The 23,090-nt window shown below is 43.1% G+C and overlaps 2 protein-coding genes across 2 annotated transcripts in view; both read left to right on the top strand.

The window, feature by feature from the left end:
- Positions 1 to 12,612, top strand: part of kcnq3 (potassium voltage-gated channel, KQT-like subfamily, member 3) — a gene marked incomplete at its 3' end in the record, with an annotated part of 172,173 nt that extends 159,561 nt beyond the window's left edge. The window contains exons 13-19 of the mRNA XM_079529280.1: positions 1,966 to 2,165; positions 2,255 to 2,360; positions 6,556 to 6,687; positions 6,933 to 7,028; positions 7,155 to 7,239; positions 8,283 to 8,477; positions 11,995 to 12,612. Coding sequence (XP_079385406.1) covers positions 1,966 to 2,165; positions 2,255 to 2,360; positions 6,556 to 6,687; positions 6,933 to 7,028; positions 7,155 to 7,239; positions 8,283 to 8,477; positions 11,995 to 12,612 — 1,432 coding nt within the window. The remainder of the gene's footprint in view (positions 1 to 1,965; positions 2,166 to 2,254; positions 2,361 to 6,555; positions 6,688 to 6,932; positions 7,029 to 7,154; positions 7,240 to 8,282; positions 8,478 to 11,994) is intronic.
- On the top strand, positions 9,739 to 10,735 carry LOC306943736 (small ribosomal subunit protein mS35-like; the record flags this gene model as incomplete). Its single annotated transcript, XM_079530268.1, has 2 exons — positions 9,739 to 10,204; positions 10,277 to 10,735. The coding sequence occupies exons 1-2, from the start codon at positions 9,770 to 9,772 to the stop codon at positions 10,733 to 10,735; spliced, it is 894 nt and encodes a 297-aa protein (XP_079386394.1). The 5' UTR covers positions 9,739 to 9,769.
- Positions 12,613 to 23,090: the final 10,478 nt, after the last annotated feature.

Genomic DNA, 23,090 nt, shown 5'->3' with positions numbered 1-23,090 from the left:
CTCCCCCCATCATTAGCGGGGCCGGAGTAGTGCGGCCGTTAGGCTACGACGCCCTGGCACCTACGCAACGCTGCCCTCTACCTCTGATCTGCCGCGCTGACAGCCTCAGGCGTCGAATTACCAACACCTGAATTACTGCCTGGCGGACGGCCACGGCAAACACACACACACACACACACACACACACACACACACACACACACACACACACACACACACACACACACACACACAGGCTCTAAGTACGTACATGGATAGGATCAGTGGGTGGGAAACTTTGGAGCCTGGGCATCGTGGTGTGTGAGCGCGACTGATGCGTTTGGCCTTTGGCCCGCAGCCGAAACCAACAGCGATATGAACAGCAGCAGTGATGATAACAATAAGGTGTATCTCCACAGCGCCTTTTATCTACCGTATGCATGTCCTCCTATGATGTCCAATGCTGGAGCTATAGCCAGATGGCTCAATAATGTCATCATCCGGGGTGCGTGCGTGCGTGCGTGCATGCGTGCGTGCGTGTTTGTATTACTTGTGAGGGCCAGGTCCCCAAAAGTAGTTGAGAAATAGACATTGTGAAGAGAAACGTTTTTTAGTAAAAGAAGAAAAGAGTTGGAGTTATACTTTATTTATACTTTGTGCCGACAAATATATTATAAATATATAATATATGTGCATGCGCATCTTGGGAAGCCTCCACTCAGAGAGAGTCTTGGGGGAGTGGGGTTTAAGCCTGCTCCCCCCCCCCCCCACACTTTCTGTTGTGTTGCCTCGTTTGAGTGAGACCGTGTGATAATCACGTCCAATTTTCCTCTCCTTTTGTGGCCGCGTCTGAGGAGCAGTCAGAGGCAGCGAGAGCCTCTTTAAGCCCCGTCTATTATCTGCAGCTCTCAGCGCTGTAATCTGCCGGGCCGGGCTCTCCTGGCTGCCTGCATACAGGAGCATTGTGTGCTCCGCGGTGGGAGCTCGGGCAGCAAGGCCGACCCACGTTACTGAGGTCTCCTCTGGGTTGCTGTCGTCTCTGGTTACCCTTCTCCTCTCCTCTCCTCTCCTCTCCTCTCCTCTCCTCTCCTCTCCTCTCCTCTCCTCTCCTCTCCTCTCCTCTCCTCTCCTCTCTGTCTCTTCCAAGGCACACACAGGAGTTTTATTTTACCCAGAGTGCTCTCTCGTCTCGTCTCCTCTTCTCCCCACCTGTCTTTTTGGCGGCCAAACTGTCAGCCATTGGACAAAATGAGACCCCCCCCCCCCCCCTTATCTCTCTCTCTCTCTCTCTCTCTCTCTCTCTCTCTCTCTCTCTCTCTCTCTCTCTCTCTCTCTCTCTCTTAAAGTAGGCTGAGACAACAGGGATGACTGAGTTTGGTCTCAAAATGTCTACCATAAATACTGTAGTTTTTACACAAAGTATAACCTGAAAATTAAGAAAATACTGTATTTATTTATACATAATTATACATTTATACATTATTATTATTTATTACAAAGTGCAAATACGTTGGCATATGGCTTTTCTCAGTTTCTTCATTTCGGGTTTAACAACATTCAAATAAACAAAATGTCTTCAAATATGGTAACGTGAAAATTATACTATCCTTTATAGCAAAACATTACATGTCTGGTATTTAAAACCAAAATGCTTGGAATTTGGGTGAGAATTCAGTGGCCTCCTGCTTTAATAGACATATATGCATTGTGTTATGATGATTTTAATAGTGGAGAGGCATCCTGCTTCTGTAGACATACATGCTTTATGAGTTTTGCTGATTTTAATAGTGGAGAGATCTCCTACTTCCATATACAATGGGGCATAGCCTACTAGGAGGCACGGATTGTCTCTGCCAATATGGCGGCCGCGATGATTGCTCCAATGAACAACAGTAGCCAATGGTATCTATGTGCGTACTGTATCTATGCATGTAGTTCTACTACAGTCACTTCCTGTCTCCTCTTTTTTTTTTTTTTGACTTTTAGCCAAAAGCTAAGTTTACTCGAGCGAGTAGGCTTTCCCAACACACGGCCCGGATCCATCGTGGCTAAAAAGCCGCCCGCCGGCACCGACGCCATAGAGGAGAGTCCGTCCAAGGACTCCAAACCCGCCGGCTTCAGTAACCGGGAGAGGTTCAGAACCGCCTTCCGCATGAAGGCCTACACTCTGCGCCAGAGTTCTGAAGGTACCCACGGGATGTAGATAGATAGCTTGTAGTCTATTTTCTATACAGTATATGTTTTTATTTACCTTTATTTGCTTTATTTACTACAGATGCTGGAAGCCTTCAAGACACAGCCTTAGAGGAGAGGGGTTTCCCAGCAGACATTCTAATGGAGGACATGATTCCTACCCTGAAGCTGGTCATAAGAGCAGTCAGGTATGATTCCTACCCTGAAGCTGGTCATAAGAGCAGTCAGGTCAGTGATTCCTACCCTGAAGCTGGTCATAAGAGCAGTCAGGTCAGTTGATTCCTACCCTGAAGCTGGTCATAAGAGCAGTCAGGTCAGTTGATTCCTACCCTGAAGCTGGTCATAAGAGCAGTCAGGTCAGTCAGCTTTGCTCTGTTTACCACCCTGAAGCTGGTCATAAGAGCAGTCAGGTCAGTGATTCCTACCCTGAAGCTGGTCATAAGAGCAGTCAGGTCAGTTGATTCCTACCCTGAAGCTGGTCATAAGAGCAGTCAGGTCAGTCAGCTTTGCTCTGTTTACCGTCAAGCCACACAACTCTCCCACAATCCTTCAATGCTACGTAGAGTCTGTAACTAACCTGCCATCTGTTTGCCTCTTCCGTGCACGGAAATATATTTAAAAATATCATTAAAATATAATGAATTCCCCTTTGTGCTCAAAAGCACGCCACATACTGTATGTGTCAAATAATTTATTTACATTTGGACACTGCAAAGTTGAACTGAACGTGGTGGGGAGGCGTTTTAGATGGGACAGACAGACAGACAGACAGACAGACAGACAGACAGACAGACAGACAGACAGACAGACAGACAGACAGACAGACGGCTACCACCTCAGCAGAGAGGGAAGGTATAAAAGAACAACAACAAACATTAAGGAAACTTTGCTCAAGGGCACTTTGAGGGTAGTTTGTGAGCGGTGGATGAACAGGGAACATTGCTCATCCACTGGCTCTGCCCACATCTTCTCTGTTGGTACACCAGGGACTTGAACCGGTGACCTTCTGCTGCAAAAACCCTGCAGCCTTTGGCATTAAGACATGTACTTGGAACATCTTCTGTAAGATGTTTTTTTCTTTTTCTCTCTCTCTCTCCCCAGACCTTTAACTAATCCAGGGAAGGGTTTAGACTAGACTTTAGAGAACACACATTTTTTTCCAACAGATTTCTCGTATCTTTGTTTATTTATTTGAATTATTATTGTATTTTATTTTGCGTGCGTGCGTGAGAGAGACTTCAAATTCAAGTAACGTGTGTGTGGATTACAGGCTACAAATCAAATTAGTAAACTCTCAAATTTGCAACATATACCTTCATGCACTGTAGATGTCCTTTTTTTCGTCACATAACCTTGTAGGACTGATGATAGAGCATCGCCTCCTGACATTATATCTCACAAACGTCCTGCTACAGTAGATATTGAGATGTGTTGCTGGGATAGAGAAAGGTTGATAACAAAGTAGATTTTCCGCTGATTTGTGGGTTCACGGGTCCATGGGTGCACTATTTATTTCAGCTAAAGAATGGGTCAGAAGCTGTGTTCACATTCACTTCTCCCACTGGAATTAATCAACTCAAAGGTCTAGACTCCCAAAGAGACGGCCACCTACATCACACGCAATCATAGATGGCGTGTCTTGCTTGTTTGTCTTGTACCTGCTTCTGAGGAATTGTGGGATATGTAGTTTCCACAAGGTTGCCTCACCAGTAGCTCTTGCTGTGGGACGACAGAGTGCTGTGTTCACTTGCTCCCCATGTACACTTGTCCTAGCATGCTCTTGGGGAGAGGAAGCAGTGACTGTCATCTATTTGTTTTGTTTTTCCAACAGCAAATCAATAAAACACCGCCATAGATTCTGCCAATCTGTGGAACAAACCAATTAGTAGTTGTTGCAAATTATTACTGCAAAATCAATAAGTGGACAGAAAGTTAGTGTCCCACTTGCTATCAACTTCAGGTACGGGGACCACCAAGGGTCCAAATGACTCTACATCTCTGAGAGTGTACAAATGAACCCTTTGGTTCCATCTGCACAGTAAAATAAATTACAGTGTATATCTATTGCGGTCCCACACACATGATAATACTTATGCCTGCTTACGGAACTCGCCTATCGGCTCTTTCCTGTAGCAGCGCAGAAGTGCCATTAATGACAGCAAGCACGACCCTTGGGTGTGACATTGCAATTATACAACAGTTATCCTTAAAATAACACGTCAACTCAATTTCAAAATCATAAGACAGATGTAGCCACTACGACCAAAAATCTTCCAAAAAAATCGTTAGCCTAGCAACGCAGTCGGCTCTGCTCTGGGAGATCAGCGAGACTCAGCACAGCTGATATTTATTTTGTTGTTGTTTGTTTTGATATGTTTTGATTATGTGTTCCATCATGCTCGTTTGAAGCACGGCTAGATGCCCATTTCAACCAATCAGCTTGCTTCCTCGAAACAACCTGCTGTATAATAATAATTTAAAAATGTTAGTGAATTGGTGTCCATGGCCTAATGCATAATAAGCTTGGGGTCCTTGAAATTCAAAAGGTTGAGGATCACAGAACTAAGGCCACGTTTAGACAACAATGGTCGCCGGGACAACGCTCCACACGTCCCAAACTCTTCTCCCTTCTGGCTCCAAAACTATGGAATGCACTTCCCATCACAGTCAGAACTGCAGCCTCACTCCCAATCTTCCGCCGTAGTCTGAAAACCCACCTCTTCAGACTCCACCATGGCCCGTAGCACTTGCCCTAGCCTAGCCCCTTAGATAGCACATTATGTAGACTTAGATAGTATTTTAAACTAGACTTATAGCTTGTTACGTAGACAGCTCTAGAATTGCACTTTATGTAGTCATAGCACTTTTTAGTACACATGTATAATATATTATATAGTATAGTATGTATAGTTAACATAGATACTCCACTGTTACGTTCTTAGTTTACGCATGATTCATGATAACTACTTTTTATATATGTGATGTATGCCATGCTTTTGTTATTGCTTAATGTAAGTCGCTCTGGATTAAGAGCGTCTGCTAAATGCCTAAATTGTAAATTGTAAATTGTATAGAGAAAACAGCAAGATCCTGATGCGTTCTCACTTTTTATTCTGTGTTTAGACGCAGACCCTGGGTGCAGCAACAGTGATTGAAATGCTGCAGTGTGCATTCCAGGTGGCTATGTAGCGGTGACACACTGCCAGATAGACAAGTCATGTGTAGAACCACTTCCGTTCTACTTCCTATCAAATGTCTGTTTGTTTACATTCACCAATGCAGCGTGGTTTCAGGGCTCACTAACTTTGTATTCCTAGGATGAACGGGACGAGGGAGCGCTTGTCCATCCTAGGAACTCAAATATCACTTACGGCTCTGTACCAATGTAATAGGCATGATAAGCCACGACACGTTGGAAGGGGTTTTCACTACTTTGTTACGTTTTCAACCCCCGGTAACTCCATTGCCGTCTAAAGAGACAGCACAGCTGATATTTCAATTCTGAAAAAAAATCTAAATCTAAAAAAAAGCATGCAAACAAGAACACAGTTCTCAGACTCTGACTCCCCAGCAGATGAACAGCAAAGCTATAGGGCCACACCTAGGACATAAAGGAAGGCGGAACCTAATCCAGCGTGAAGACCTGGGAGATGAGTGATCAACCCTGTGAAAGAGTTGCTTCCTTCTGGGCCATTATCTGGGCTCTGAATAGGCGTCTGAATGGGATCTCAGCAGCTCTGTAGGCTTTCGTTTCAGCTGGTCTAGTGGGATGAAGCCTTCAGCTCATGTGTCTCTGTGTTGACAGCCACAGAGAAGGGCTTGAAGCTCCAGCTTGATCCTGTTAGAAAGCGGTGATCTTGTTGGCCATTGAGGTTTGGTTTTGACGTCACTTTTCATAAATACGTGCCCTTCATCATTGCATGGGACTATCCCACGGAAGTAGCACAAATAGCTGATCTACAAGCTTACAACACGGTGCATCACAATGCGTTGTGAACTGGTAAACTTGCCATTTTTGAGGGGCGCTAGCCCCTTCTATGTCCAGCTTTGAGGGTTTGTGTAAACACAAACATTGTCCTATACAAACATTGAATGCCATTGACAATGAATGGCCAGCTTTAAGTGTTTGTGTAAACTAGGATGCACCGAATGGGAAATTCTTGGATAAACCGGATAATGAATATAGGAAACAGTTGGCCGAAAATCGAATACCGAATAGCCGAATAGGATTAATATAATAATTTATTTCGGGACTTCGGGAGGTGTAGTTCCAGACTATATAACATTTGGAGATTGTGGAATAGTTGTCTGGCTACGCAAAACTATACTCTGACCAATGTTTTAATCTTCCTGTCCTGAACGTTCCTCTGTGTCCTCCTGCAGGATCATGACGTTCCTGCTGAATAAGAAGCGTTTCAAGGAGACGCTGAGGCCTTATGACGTCAAGGACGTCATCGAGCAGTACTCTGCTGGACACCTGGACATGCTCTGTCGAATCAAGTACCTCCAGACCAGGTAGCATCTTCTTAGCAGTTATCAGTTATCATCTGCTACTTTCACCATTAATCAGATAATTGAGAAGTGTGTTTATTTTTCACATCAACAAATCAATGTACAGTAAGTGTTTCATACTTGTCGAGGACCCCCAAATTGATATGTATTTGTCTGCCGACCCCCATCTGAAGATATCTAGTCTTTCTGAACCACTCTTGTAGTTCTGCTACAAAGAGCTTAACATGTTGATGTTTGTGTCTTTGCAGAATAGATATGATCCTGGCCCCGGGGCCTCCTCTGACCCCCAAAAACAAGAAAACACAGAAACCACCTTTCACCGATCCATCTAATCAGTCCCCCAGGTATGATCAATCAATCAGTCAATCAATCAGTCAATCAATCAATCAATCAATCAATCAATACAATCGGCATATTGTATGAATTAATGAATGAATAAATAGTACTAACTCCACAGTGTTGTGTTGCAGGAATGAGTCTGATCTAGCCAAAGCCCCGATGCCAGACAGTGAAGACCAAAGCATGATGGGACGATTTGTCCGAGTGGAGAGCAAGGTTTGTGACTGTCATTGAACAAGCAACTGCTGGGCAGTAATATTATGGGTCCATTTCGTTTCATTTGTACACTCTTTATGTTTATGTTTATGTTTATTTATTTGATATGGACATAACAATTGCATTGCTCATTGCACAGTTGTACAAATTGTAGATGCATAATTTACAGTGTGTTAGCACTTGTCCACATGAGACTTTTCTAAAAAATACAATTTAATCAAATACAAAAAATTATACATTCTAATGATATTTACAGCAAAATTACAGTACCCATTACATAATCTCAAATACACAAGTAAACATAATCACTCTAGTAACTCAAGCTATACATGTGAACACAGTTCACATAGTTTGAGTCCTCTGTAGAACACGTTACCATCCGTCTCTAGTTTTAGAACCGTAGGCAAAGAGTTCCATAGGTTTGCTCCCTTTACTTCGAAGGCAGACTGTCCGAATGAGTTGTTACACCTGGGAACAATACAGTTACCACTTGTTGAGGCTCGTGTGGTTGCTCTACCAGAGCTCGGAAGTCTATCAACCAGTCCAGAGAACAGAGGTGAAACATGACCATGTAAACATTTAAAAAACAATTTGATATTAGAAAAAAACACAACATTTCCAAACGTAAAAAGGTTGTGTTTTTTTAAGATACCTCAGAGTTAGATAAACAGTAAACACTATAGATTTGGCAGGGTCCCAGATATAAAAAAGGTATCAAATGATTTTCCCAAACAGTGGGTCGGGACTTGGGACCCATGGGTGGGCCCATTCGGTATTTTCAGATCATCATTATTTCAGTAATCGATTGTGTTCTGGCTTGGAATCAATAGAACTAAACACAGTATTCCTATTTATCGGCGTCACAATGAAAAATACTTTTTCAAGGCTTTAAAGAAAAAAAGCTTTTAACATTGTATATTTTTATATTAATGTTATATTATCATTCAATGTATTAGTGTTCTTTTGCCCACAGGATGAGAACCAGTGCTTTAGTATGGATGGGTCTTAACCCCCATGTTGTCTCTGCTGCCCCCTGCCTGCAGGTAGAAGACATGGAGAAGAAGTTGGACTTCCTGGTTGACATGCACATCCAGCACACCGAGCACCTGCAGGTCGACTCCGCTGGCACCGCCCACATGACCCTTGAACCCTGCGACCCCATGGCGCCCGCCGGCGGGGAGCTCAGACGAGTGTTCCTCAACTACGCCGAGATGTTCCCACACAACATGTCCTACCAGGTTAGAATGTCCCCCACACAGCATGTCCTACCAGGTTAGAATGTCCCCACACAGCATGTCCTACCAGGTTAGAATGTCCCCACACAGCATGTCCTACCAGGTTAGAATGTCCCCACACAGCATGTCCTACCAGGTTAGAATGTCCCCACACAGCATGTTCTACCAGGTTAGAATGTCCCCACACAGCATGTTCTACCAGGTTAGAATGTCCCCACACAGCATGTCCTACCAGGTTAGAATGTCCCCACACAGCATGTCTTACCAGGTTAGAATGTCCCCACACAGCATTTTCTACCAGGTTAGAATGTCCTCACACAACATGTCCACCGCCCATGGGGCTACTGTTACTATGACTCAGAGTCATGACCATATATAGAGTTTACTATGACTCAGACATAACCATATATAGAGTTCACTATGACTCAGACATAACCATATATAGAGTTCACTATGACTCAGACATAACCATATATAGAGTTTACTATGACTCAGACATAACCATATATAGAGTTCACTATGACTCAGACATAACCATATATAGAGTTCACTATGACTCAGACATAACCATATATAGAGTTCACTATGACTCAGACATAACAATATATATAGAGTTCACTATGACTCAGACATAACCATATATAGAGTTCACTATGACTCAGACATAACCATATATAGAGTTCACTATGACTCAGAAATAACCATATATAGAGTTCACTATGACTCAGACATAACCATATATAGAGTTTACTATGACTCAGACATAACCATATATAGAGTTCACCATGACTCAGACATAACCATATATAGAGTTCACTATGACTCAGACATAACCATATATAGAGTTCACTATGACTCAGACATAACCATATAGTTTAATGACTCAGACATAACCATTATATAGAGTTTACTATCTCTCAAACATATAGAGTTCCCTGCTGCAGATACACCCACATACTGTATGGCATGTGGCATGGTGACTGTGACTGACACATGCCACTATGACTAAGACATAGCCATACATTGAGTTTGCTATGACTCAGACATAAGACTTCCCACTGCAGCTACACCCAAATATGCTGTGTGTCATACTGACTGTGACAGCATGACATCAGACTCAGACAGATCATAATAAGGAACTCCACATCAACCATCACCATACATTATATCATGTGTATCCGCCACCTGCACACCAGCTCTGTGTATTGCGGTGGACGCTTCTCTCTAGGTCTGTTGAGAGTTGTTTTCGATGTACAATGACTCACACATTCAAGGTGTTACTGTCCTTGGGACGAATGAAGAGCCCTACGTTTACACCACACAGCCCACTGGGCAGGGTGACATACACCACAGCCCGGTCTACTAACAGACCTAATTCAAACAAAGGGTTTCCTGATAGAGGCAACAGAGGACCCCGGGCACCCAGGAGAGAACCAGGGGAACCCAGGACAGAGCAGATGGCAGTGGATCAGGACTGGACTGCCGTGTACCCGGCCTGGGCTCCCTTCAGACCCGGATCAGTACCCTTACCTGTACGGATGGGCAAGCCCATGAGGGGAGGCGTCCCCCCAGAGAAGAAGGGAAATCTGGAGCTCATCAAGATTCCCAACTTTTTGCACTTGACGCCAGCGGCCATTAAGAAACACTGTGACGCTCTGAAACCCTTCTGTACAGAGTGGCCCTCTGCGCTGGAGTCTGACGCTGAGTGTGATGAACACTTTCCCATCAAGGTACAGAGCACAGACTATGTTCCTGCCGGGACCTCGCTTAGAAACCCATCTGCACGTGTCGTTCATCTGAAGGTAAAGCTGTCCAGTTTGAATCTGGACGACCATGCACGGAAGAAGATGCTTAAGCTGGTTGGGGACAGATATTGCAAACCGACTGATGTCCTGAGCATCACAACTGACAGTTGTCCTTTGAAGCAGCAGAACTATGACTACGCCATGTACCTACTGACTGTCCTCTACCACGAGTCCTGGAAAACGGAGGCGTGGGAGGCCGAGAAGACGGTGGCAGACATGGAGGAGTACTGCTGGGAGGGCAGTCCATCCCAGAAGAACATCTTGGACACCTTTGTTTGCATGAAGGTGGTGGATCAGGAGGAAGAAGGAGGCACAGACGCGGCGAGAGATGAGGTGCTGGGGCGAGCGGAGGTGCAGGAGTACAGGGACTCGGTCACCAGACTGAAGAACGGAGGAGAGAGCGAGAGCACCATGCTCCAGTACAGAGAGGCCGTCAGGAATTTATTAAATCTGTAATACATTTACAATCTATTGAAATTATTCTATCAATTACTCACTCCATAAAGCCTTGAATGGGCTCTATGCACACATGGGCTCTATGGAAGGAACTTGGGCCCCTACCTTACTTCCTTCACAAGTGTTACCAATGATACTAATGAGTGTACTAATGAAGGCTCTGTTCCATTCTGGTCAAACAGAGTCAGGGTGCTGCTATTGTTGGTTTGCAAATGGCCCCGTATGGATCTGTAACTCTGAAAGTGCACAAATGGAACCAAATGGACCCATTACCGGTCCATCAGGTTCCATTTGTACACTCTCCGAGTTATGGAGGTCCTTGTAATTAAAACGTTTGATAACCACTGTACACTAAATGGAACAGAGCCTTAATTAGAATCATCGGTAACAACTGTAAAGGAAGTAGGGAAGGTGCTCGGAAGTAGGAAGAGTTATTCTGTGTGCATAGAGCCCATTAGTGAGGTGTTCTAATGCAGGGGGGGGGAGAACATTGGACCACTGTATTAATTAACCACTTAAAATCCCTATATCCTTCATCCTTCAGGGGACTTAAGTTGGTCCCCTAACTAGTGGGCCAACTGAGTGGACGCATTGCTGGTCCATTGAGAGTTGTTTTCGATGTACAATGTCGACACAACACATCAGACAACACAATAGGTTTTGGTTGGGTAACCACTTAGCGATTGCGTATATCATATAGGTTTGTGTACATTCTTTTTGTATTATAATTCCCATAGGGGGATTTTTAGATCGCCTCATATAAGAACTGTGTTTGAAAAATATACAAATAATCCCGGCTGTTTAACTGTGGATATGAAGAATCAACTGACTGTGAGAAAATGCTAATGATATTGCTAGAAACAGACTATCAAATATGAGTGACTGACTGTCGTAAAAGATACAGAGAGACCTCCGCGACAACATCACCGAGACAGTTTATTTATTTTTTGACCACTATTCTTATATGATACGATTTTAAGATCACCTCATGTTATTCCTCATAGAGAAAAACATCTGCGAACCCCTTGGAACCAGGGGATGAGCGAGTGACGTCAGGACTTTGGCGCTATATGGCAGCTAAGTCTATGGGATTTTAAATGTTGACGTACATCGTTTGCCAGCCAAGTCTATGGACTTTAACATTTGTTTAGGGCACTTATGACGTGAATCGTCTACATCTTGTAACTAATTTTGTTTCATACAAGAAACAATCTAGTGTAATGTGTATTATTATTAATTATTATTATTATTACCACCAGGTGCCTGTCAGCAAGGTAAACCCTTACTACGGAGCTGGAGCCAGAGGGGTCGCAGATGACAGAGGTGTAGGGAACCGAACCTCCATGCCACCGGACCCCCACCCCCACCACCTCCCACCGCCACACCCGCACCCCCACCGAAGGCAGCTGGACACACCCAGCTACAGCGAGCGGCCCACCGTGCTGCCCATCACCTCCGTCCAGGACTACCAGACAGCCTGGGGGGACCAGGGGAGCGTGGGAAGGACCACAGGGGGGGGACGGGGGGGCGACTCGCCCCTCTCCATGCTGTCGGTCAACCACGAGGAGCTTGAGCGCTCGCTGAGTGGCTTCAGCATCTCGTCGTCACATCGGGAGGACGAGGTGGGGGCGGGGGGCGGCGGTGGGAGCCCATCCGGCGGCATGGCGCGGGACGAGGGCAGTTGGACGCGGGACAGGGGGGGCCGGGGGGGCGGCGGTAGCCGCCCCAGCTACCTGGCGGAGGGCGAGACCGACACTGACACAGACCCGTTTACGCCGAGCGGCACGGGGGGAGGAGGAGGGGCAGGGGGGATCATGCCCCTCTCGTCCACGGGGGAAGGCTTTGGCGAGGATGCCGCGTGGGACACGCCGCCGTGAACGCCGCCCCCCCTTTCCTCTCCAATCTCCCCCCCCCCCCCCCCCCCTGTTTCCTCTCTTAACCAATTGAGCCCTGCCTAGCATCCCTATTCGCCGAAATTTTCAGATCTACAAACTCACATCGCGATGCGTCGTAGATCTGATATTTTAGGCTAAAGGCACTCCCAGTGCATACCGGGTGTGTTTATTTCGTTCAATTAATGCTGCAATTAATTCAACTGCTGTTTATGACATGAGCATCTCCACGATAACGTGGTGTAATAGTTTTTGGATTATTTTAACAGAGAAATTAAAGCATCATCGTACGAATCACCAAATGAATCGTTTGATGTGTCACAGACGCATTTTTCAGGTTGTTTATCCATCACACTCCCAGCACGTGAAGACCTTGAGAAATGTTTACAGAGGCAACTCCTCTCCAGTTTACTAGCGTGTCAAGGGTTTGAGTGGTTAACCCGCGGAAAATCCCCCACCCCGTTTTAACTGCAAAAAAACAAATCTGAGACTCTTAAATCCAGCCATGCCTCGAAGCCCAGTTTCAACCTGCAGGGTGTCAGAAGAACGTACGCCTGTGGACTGTGGATGACGTGCCTCCAAATAATCCACGGGTACCATTCCAACAAGGAGGCCCTTTGTGGAGAGAGACACTAGAGCCACAATCCCAATACTCACATTTCTGTCTCCTCCGTCCGTCCGTCCTCCAGGCACGGTGGTGCTACGGTGAAATTAGTGACCTGCTAAAATATGAGACCATGTTTGTGTAGACTACACATGACATAACTCACCTTGAGGTCTTGCAATACGTGGTCTAAAAAATCACACTGTGTGAAGTGAGGGGCGCTAATATATTAAAGTCTAACTCATGTTGCTATGATTAGGTGATGTAATGGTGATGTAAAACAAACGGTGACAAAACAAACATTAAATTCTCTTTATTGTTAATGGCATTTAATGTTTGTGTTAGGGACAAGATGACGTAATTTTCCCTTTAGTCAATGGCGTTTTTAAAACAAACATTACACCTGTATATAGGAGGGGCTAGCGCCCCTCAATAATACAACTACGTTTAGTTGTTTAACACCTTTCGTCAGGTCACCAATTTCACCTCAACGTCGCCACGGACAGAGGACTGAAGCGGTGACGAGGCAGAAATGCAGGTGTCTGGGATCTGGCTTTGAGGCGTCTAGACTGACCGTCTAAGTGGGCCTTTGACATCTGCTTGCCACCACCCGACGGGCATGCGTGTGAACTGTGAACCGACCGGAGAGTGGAGACAGAACGTCTTCACACGCAACAAAAGGACAAGAAACAGACCAGTTTGTATAATAAGACTCCTCTGTACAGCGCACTCTTCTGCAAAACATTAGCTTGAAAAGAGCAACAACAACAAAAGAAAAGTATAAAACATTATTCTACATAATATACACCCGAAAGCTTTATCGCTGCAAAGCAAAAACCCGCACTGCATGTCGAACGCATGCGATTTCTAGTGTAGACACTGCGAAAGGCAAGGTCAAGAGGAAAACAAGAAGAAAGAGATTGAGTTGGATACGTATAATTGCTATGCCTTTTTATTTTGGTAACACTTTCTTTTTATATGACTTGGTTAATACTGTTCATTTGCCGTCATTCTACTTGCATGGTCTCTGCATATAGGAGGCAACATTGTGGTGGTTTCCCAACTTGGGTTCCCCCCCCTCATGTGTGTGTGCGTGTGTGGTGAGCAAGGGGAACACAAGTGACAAGTGCGTGAGGCCTTGTCTGTTTTGGTAAATGTAAAAACATGCTTTCATCCACTGTCTGCCTGTATGTTCTCAATGTGATAACAGTCCCAACTTTTTGTGTACAGTATGCGCATGTACTGTATGGATGGTCTAGGCCTATAGGGCCTAGGCTTTGTAAGGGGGAGCTCTACGGAAAAAAGGTCGGGGACCACTGATTTGGAGGGATCTGGTGGAGGGATACTAAAAAGAAAAAGGCCCCAGTCTCAGTGTAGGCAATAGGCGTGCGTGCGTGCGTGCGTGGGTGCGTGCGTGCGTGCGTGCGTGCGTGCGTGCGTGCATGCGTGCGTGCGTGCGTGCGTGCGTGTGTAGAGAAAGAGAGGGAGATTAGAGACCTCGACCACATACAGAGTGAAGAGAGAAGTGTAGCTTTCTGTGAGTTCTCGTCGTTGTCCATTTCGTTGTTCCTGATCGAGACAGATCACGGTTCATGTCGTTTAACATACCACACCATCGTGTGCATACCACAGCACTGCACACTGCATCCCAAAGCACTGCACACCAACGAATCACACCGCAAACCACTGCAAGGCACACTGTACACCACTGCACCACTGCTAGTCGCGCAAGCCAGACTGTTGCCTCCCACAATTTTCAAATGCTTCCGTCCGTCGTACATTTAAAGAGAGGATGCAAAGCCTCGTCCCCAGTTCCGTTTAGTCTTTACAGTCGCGCAAATGTATCCGAATATAAATCACAATCATTTAAGCATAGGTTGCTGCTTAGTAGAGCTGGGGAAAAAAAGTTATGTAAAGATATTTCAATATATTTGTTCGTGGACAGAAGTGTAGTTCCCGACTCTAAATTGCATTCTTGATGTTGTGGAATAGTTTTCTGGCAACTCGAGATTACTGCACCACACAACGCACAGCACTGCACACATAGGGTTACATGTGTTTGGTCCGACGATTCATTGATCCGATACCCCTAACCCCTAACCTAACCATAACCGCAAGCACGGGAGCAGGCGCTAGTCCGAGGTGCGGACGCATGTCGAACCAATGCTCCGTCGGACCATAGTATGCCTCCCCACACATAGGGCGCGTTCGGAAATAGCGCACTGATCGCACTGTGCAATGCAAACTAATAGGCGAGTGCGCTCCGGTGCGGTATTTCCGAACGCGCCCATATTGGACACCACTGCACCACACACCACGCTGACTCTTAAAGACACAGTACATAAGATGAGATAAGTAAGTTGGTTACTTGTTGGCACATGAATTCAGGGATACGAAACACCTTTGAGGTCTTAAAATACCGACGGTCACTGAACGCTGGTCCATGTACAGGAGTTGCATGAACATAGTAGATAGAAGTACTGTAGGCTACTAATGCAAATATTGTCGCAAAACATTCCAATGATGCTCCATGGTTTCTACTGTATTATGACAGCTTTTCCTCACCATTAACTATTTCAATTTGGCTTCTCTATTTTGGGCACTGGATGCATTATCTTTTATTTTATTATCTTTTTTTATCTTACAAATAAAACTTATTATGAGTTTGTAAATATCCTATTTTTGATGTTCTTTTTTAAGACTATTTAAAAGTATATATTATTACAATACAATCAAAATATTGATAGAGGTGAAAATAATAATAATAATCAGATTCCCCTGCCCTATATGGAAGCCTTGTTTATAAAAGGGATAAACTAACTAATTAACACAAACATTATCCACATATCAGCCTGAACCTTTGTAGATGTACGCCAATTAGCCTAACACATATAACAAACTATGTTCAAACTATATCAGCGTACACAACATGTAATCAGACATAGATGCACACAAAATTACATAAAAACATTAATGGAAACGATCAGATATCCCAGTAGTTGATCGTTAACTAACTAACTTATTCATTCATTCATTGTGCCTGCACCCAAGTCACACTCAGTCACTCCTCGCAGTAAACACAACTATGCTATTAATGCCAATTTTATTTTAAACATCTTTCTTGTGTCCCTGTTTTGTTAACCAGCACACATTTTTGTTATTGTAACGATTATATCACGATGGACTTTGCTATGGCTGTAGAGGTAGATTTATTTATTTCTTTTCCGTTTTATTAAACGCCAGAGTGCATCTGGGGTGCTCTCGGTTATTTGGAATTGAAGCATTTCTAGGTCTGTCATTATACACTAAATCTGTACTTTCATAATCTTTCAAAGGCTGAAAAAGTACAAATCTTGTTCAAATGGGTTTCTCCTTGGGAACAATGATTATCTATACTTACTGGCACTAAAATAAACCTTATTCTTCACTCTGAAGCCTGTTGTGGAGGCATTCACGTCAGATCCTATTGAACTAGTAAACTCAATCGATTAAAATATACCAGGAATGTTCTTTTATGTTTATTTTTCAGATTTAGTTAGAAGAATTGCTGTGCCTCCGTGGGTCATCTGGGAGGGTTTCAATGATCCCTTCCATATAACGTAGAGAATGCCTAAAGCATGTGTCCCTTTAAGGTCCCCTCAGCTCAGGTTGAGAACCTCTGCTCTAGGAAACACGTGTGACACTATGAGGAAAGGCCCTTTCATTGTTTATTTGACAATCAGTGGTTTGCTATTGTCTCACCAATGAGCCATTGATCCAAATGTTGGATCAATGTGGTATTAACATATTCTGCCGCGTTCTTGATCCCAATATATTCAATTAATTGATTGTAAGGCCAAGGCAAAAAAAAACAAACGTTTAAGGTCTGCCCTTCCGCATCGGATAATTCACACGTGCGTATTGTTGCCATATCCGTTCTAGAGTCGAGATCTAGACCGGATCGTAATATGCTCTTTAAGACAATGTGCAGTCAAAACAACATGGCTAAACCATGACATAACTAACTTATAACCCATTATGCTCATGTCGACCTATGTACTGTACTCCCACCAAAGCCAAAGTGCAGTAACTACACAAAGAACGTGTTTCAAAATTCAACTGACCAGCCAAACGTGTTTTCAGTATGTAAGTGATCTTGCACTAATTGTACATCTGCTCATTTGAACTTTGACATAAATAAATCAGTCAATATGTCCAAAAACTGTAATTACTGCACTTTGGCTTTGGCGTTTTTGTTTTTCCTATAGTATAGCAGTGTGTCTGTGTGTTTTAAGTAGGGCGAGTGAGTGCTCGTGCCGAATAGCCGATGGCCTCGATCGAGCGTCGACACGCGTGTCAGTAAACACAGCGACTGGGAGCGGGGTTTTGCAAATGGCTTATACACACAACAGAAACCAAGGAATACTTAGTGTTTAAATAATGAGAGGTCACAGTACACATTCTAAACCTTCTTGCTTCACACTGTGAGGCAAACTGCAGCCATACATTTGGCAGTATGCATTTGTATATGACTGCGCTGTATCTTCTTTCCCATTGTGTCTCATGAGTTGGGTTCTTTTGCCACCTGCCTGTGCATGCATTGCCTGCGTGATATAAGCGTGGCCTGGTCTGATAAGTGGGTCTATAAGAGCACTGTATGATGTCGGTGAAGTCAAGAGGGCACTAGTGCTCGCATGTGATTCATCTTATGTTATTTCTATCATAACGATACCACTGTAAAAGCATACCGTACCAAGCATTGCATACTGATACTGTGTACATGCACGCTCACACAGAGCCTGCCAATTATGAACGTTATGGACTGCTACGGGACAAATGATTTGTGCCTTTGGCTTTTTTTTCTCCAATAGAATTGTATTAACCCCCACCCATACTCACTCAGGCTGATTTATACAGATATGAACGAGTTTCAAATGTAGTTCTAATCTACACTTGCCATGCCATGTTGAGGACCAACACATGTGTTTCAATTTGTCTGAACAGTCTGATTGGCAAAGAACTAATTAATCTAATTAATTTGTTGGTCCCCAATATGTAGGACTATACATTTGAAACTCATGAATAGCCTGATATAGACAAAGTAAGGGCCTGTGTCAAACAGAAAGCGTTTTTGAGTGATGCTGCGTTCACACGGGCAGATGCAAAGCTACAGTCTACCATTCATTGTCAATGGAAGCCAGCAACATGAAGATGCAAAGATGCATCCAACGTTTGTAGCTGCTGCAAAAGCTACAAAGCTACAAAAAGTTGTGCTGGTTTCAACTTCAGATACAAAGCTACAAATACGCTGTGTAGCTTTGTATCTTTGTATATTTTGCATCTGCCCGTGTAAACGGAGCATGAAGATGAAGGAGCGCTTTGGGTATAATGTCCAGGGCGCTACTTAATATGCGCACAAAGTGATTATTGATACCCACAACGTTCAAACATATCAACCTCTGCTGTGCTCATAAACAATCGATCCATTAAAACATGGACTTCTCATGGTTGTGCCAACGATTCAAAATCAGGTTGTGAATTACAGACACAGCCAGGAGGATCCAATGAGGTATTGATGATGAGCCGCGTTTCCCTCCCAAAAGTTGAAATGTTTTTTTGATTGATTTTTTGATTGATAATTTTATTAGACCAAAAAAAATGCAAACAGCACAGGGTACAGTCAAGCATTTGGTCAATAAGCATCGCACTGAAGAAAGACCTTGTGGTCCTTGTTTCTCTCCCAAAAGTTGAAATGTTTCCCGCTTGAAAAAGTGACCAGGCGCTCTGCCAATAAAACGATGGAAGACAAGAGCGCAGAAGCGTGAGGTTGCGGCACTGTGAAGAAGAGCGCTCCAGCATGTCTAGAAAAGCATGGCAGAAGTCTAAAAATAAAATATATACACTTTCTATGTTGACACGGCCCCTTAATGAACTGTAAAGGGATCACTGGTGTTGTCAAAAGCTAAGCGCGAGGCTGTGGTACTGTGGTGGTTATCTGTGTGAGGTATGACTCTATATAGACAACTTCTGACATTCACTGAAACTACGTTAGATCTGGCACAGACCTTGTCCAAGCATAAGTGACATAACAGACATGATCCTTCGATCCGACGAAGATTTATAGCCTTACTTGTCAGCCATGGCTAGCTGTAGCTCGTCATCCAGATCATCCAGTACAGACACCTTCCATCAGCTCCCAGTCCTTATAGCAACACCTACCATTATCTCCCAGCTAAATCTACCATCAGCTCCCAGCAAAACCTACGATCAGCTCCCAGCAACACCTACCATCAGCTCCCAGCAAAACCTATACCATCAACCCCCAGTACTTATACAATAACACATTCCATCAGCTCCCAGTACTTACAACACTTACCATCAGCTCCCAGTATTTACAACAACACCTACCATAATCTCCCAGTACTTACAATAACACTACCATCATCTCCCAGTATTTACAACAACACTACCATAATCTCCCAGTACTTACAGCATATTTTACCTTACCGTGTTATTCATAAGTTTGCAATGTCCGGGGTCAAATAACCTGGGTCCTAGAACCTTATATGGTCCAAATGCAAGGAAACAAAAAACAAAAATCACCCCAAATATTGGATGATAACACATAACAATGTCAAATCTCTATAGCGATGAATGAGATCACATCATGTGGCTAACACAGATCATGACTTTATGTTTGATTAGAAGAAGGCGTGGCATTTCTAGCAGAGAGGCGAGGAAGACATTAGAGAGAAAATAATTGAGATTTGTTGTTTATGTATACACGCAGCCGTATATGAAATCATAGTAAGACCAAGAGCATGGTTGTGTGGCTGATTGACTGACAGCTGGTTTTGTTGTTATTGTTTTTGTTTGTGTTTCTCACTTAAACAGGAAGTTGGGACAACTTTACACTTAGTGGCCTTTTCAGCTGTGCTTGGGGTTTCTCATTCCAGTTTGAAAACAAAATAAAATAAATTAATGATAACTTGTTATTTATATTCTGTACAAGACCACTTTTAAACCTTTCATTTGATGATATAATATGCAAATGTTATTCTTACTTGATTTTCTTTTTCTTTTGTCTTTTCAATCTCATCAGTTATTAATAAAGTACTGAAATGAAAACAATGTATAGAGTTTTATATACTTTCAGCCTAAGGCTTTTTTATGAACTTCAACCATCTATAAGAGTGCAAAGGGCATAAGTGACATTTTCAGATTTTTACAGGAGAGCTATATACTGTAGGCTACTAGAGAGCCAGTGCACCCAGAGTGACCAGCAGCAATCCTCTCATCATTAAAGCCTTTCATTCTCTGTGTTGTGTGTGCAGTGTGTGTGTGTGTGTGTGTGTGTGTGTGTGTGTGTGTGTGTGTGTGTGTGTGTGTGTGTGTGTGTGTGTGTGTGCGCGAGTGCGCGAGTGCGTGTGTGAGCGGTGTCACATGACGTGTTAGTGGCTTATTATCGCCACTTACCCACACTGTACAAAATGTCTGATCACACATGATCCTGTTCTTCTTTTAACCACTTAAACACTTAACAAGCAGCATGAAACCTGAAGCCAGTTCAGTAGCTCGTTTTCCTGTTCAGGTTAAAAACTACATGAGCGTCGGGCTAGTAGGAACAATACTCAGATTTGTCTGCCTTCCGTTCTTTCTCCATTAGCTATTTTTGATTTGAATAGCCAAATCATTTGTATTTTTGGCTTAGGCTATTAATGTATGTTTTGAAATAATCATTTTTAAAAATCTTTAAAAAAGTAGATGTATGCTCACAGCATGTACGGTACAAAGTGACGCACTGTGAGCTTGTATATCTGCTATTTTTGAAAAGCCAACTTATAAATAGATAACATGGTTAAAATGATTGTGTGCTATATGTTAATGTTGACCACACTTTGAGAACCAATGCCTTTCATTTATACTTCCACGCCACTGCACTTTTTACTCCACTGTCAAGTATTAGCCAGGTTTAGTTACTATAGTTAGGCTACTACAGAATTAGATTAATAATGATAAAAATGATATCATTATAGGTTCATCATAAATTAATTACAACCTGCCCCAGTAGGCCTACTGTATGTGTCCAGTGGTATTGGTACTTAACTAAAACCTTTGAGTACTTCTTTCAACACTTGAATTGCCACTTGATTCATGCCCTTGCCTTCATATTGTCATATTGTTGCCATCGGCAGAAACCTTGCATCTCCAAATTTCAACTGTGTATGTTTTTTCATCATTATGCCGTCCGAAAGAAAATATAACTTTGGCATGCTACTAGTCCTACATACTTACACCTAGAAACCCAATTCAAACGTATTTAGGTTCATCTTACGGTGGACAGACGGTTTGCCTGAAAAGGAATCTTTGAAATGTTTCATAGTTTTAGAAATATAGTGCTTTCAAATTTGAGAAATGTATAATGGGGCTCAATGGCAGATAGTGGCACGTAAAAAAATCACTTTCACCTAGAAACTCCATTCACACTTTTTAGAATTCAGCTTACTGTGGAGACACATGCTGGAACTTTTTACTTTGAAATATTTTTTAGTTTATGAGTTATTTAACTTAAATTACCAATGCATTCTCAATGGCAATAGCACAAACTTTGGCATGCTACTAGACCTACATACTTACATCTAGAAACCCCATTCAAACCTATTTAGGTTCATCTTACGGTGGACATGTTTGCCTGAAAAGGAATCTTTGAAATGTTTCATAGTTTTAGAAATATAGTGCTTTTAAATTTGAGAAATTCAGAATGGGGGTCAATGGCAGATTTATATGGCAAGTAAAGATTTGAGTGGGGTTTGAACCCACAACCTCCAGATCATGCAGCCAGTGTGCTAAGTCACTGATCTACTTGCTACCTGCCACAATGCAGTCTGCTGTTCCCTTTGTGTACAACATTGATACAAAAATAAAATACAAAAAATAAAATAACAGGAGATTTGTCTATTGTTTCTTTTGCTGTTGTTTATCTCTAGACGTTTGAATGTTTATGAACCACAATGGAAACAAGTCTCTGGCTCTTCTGTCATTATCTATTCGGCCTTTTAAGAACAGCATGCACAGTGGCTCACTGGGTACAGAGCCTGCCTGGGAATCAGGAAGCTGCAGGTTCAAGTCCTGGCTCTGACATAGTCTTCCAAAAAAATGAAAATATGACATACTATAGTATGCCATCCCAAACTATGGACTATAGTATGTTGTTTTTTCATCTTTTTTCAAATCCTCCAAAATCACGAAAAACGACATGCTATAGTATGCTGTCCGAAACCATGAACTATAGTATGTCGTTTTTTCATGATTTTCATATTTTTTTCAAATAGTCCAAAATCACGAAAAACGACATGCTATAGTATTCCATCCGAAAATAATTATAACTTTGGCATGCTACTAGTCCTACATACAAATAGTCCAAAATCACGAAAAACGACATGCTATAGTATTCCATCCGAAAATAATTATAACTTTGGCATGCTACTAGTCCTACATATTTACACCTAGAATCCCCATTCAAACCTATTTAGGTTCATCTTACGGTGGACATGTTTGCCTGAAAAGGAATCTTTGAAATGTTTCATAGTTTTAGAAATATAGTGCTTTAAATGTGAGAAATGTATAATGGCAGATAGTGGCACGTCAAAAATCACTTTCACCTAGAAACTCCATTCACACGTTTTATAATTCAGCTTACTGTGGAGACACATGCTGGAACTTTTCACTTTGAAATGTTTTGTAGTTTCTGAGTTATTTAACTTAAACGCCCAATGCATTCTCAATGGCAATAGCACAAACTTTGGCATGCTACTAGTCCTACATACTTACACCTAGAAACCCCATTCAAACCTATTTAGGTTCATCTTACGGTGGACAT

Source organism: Electrona antarctica, assembly GCF_951216825.1.
Source record: "Electrona antarctica genome assembly, chromosome: 19".
In the NCBI taxonomy this organism is placed as follows: domain Eukaryota; kingdom Metazoa; phylum Chordata; class Actinopteri; order Myctophiformes; family Myctophidae; genus Electrona; species Electrona antarctica.
This window is presented reverse-complemented; position numbering and strand designations above follow the sequence as displayed.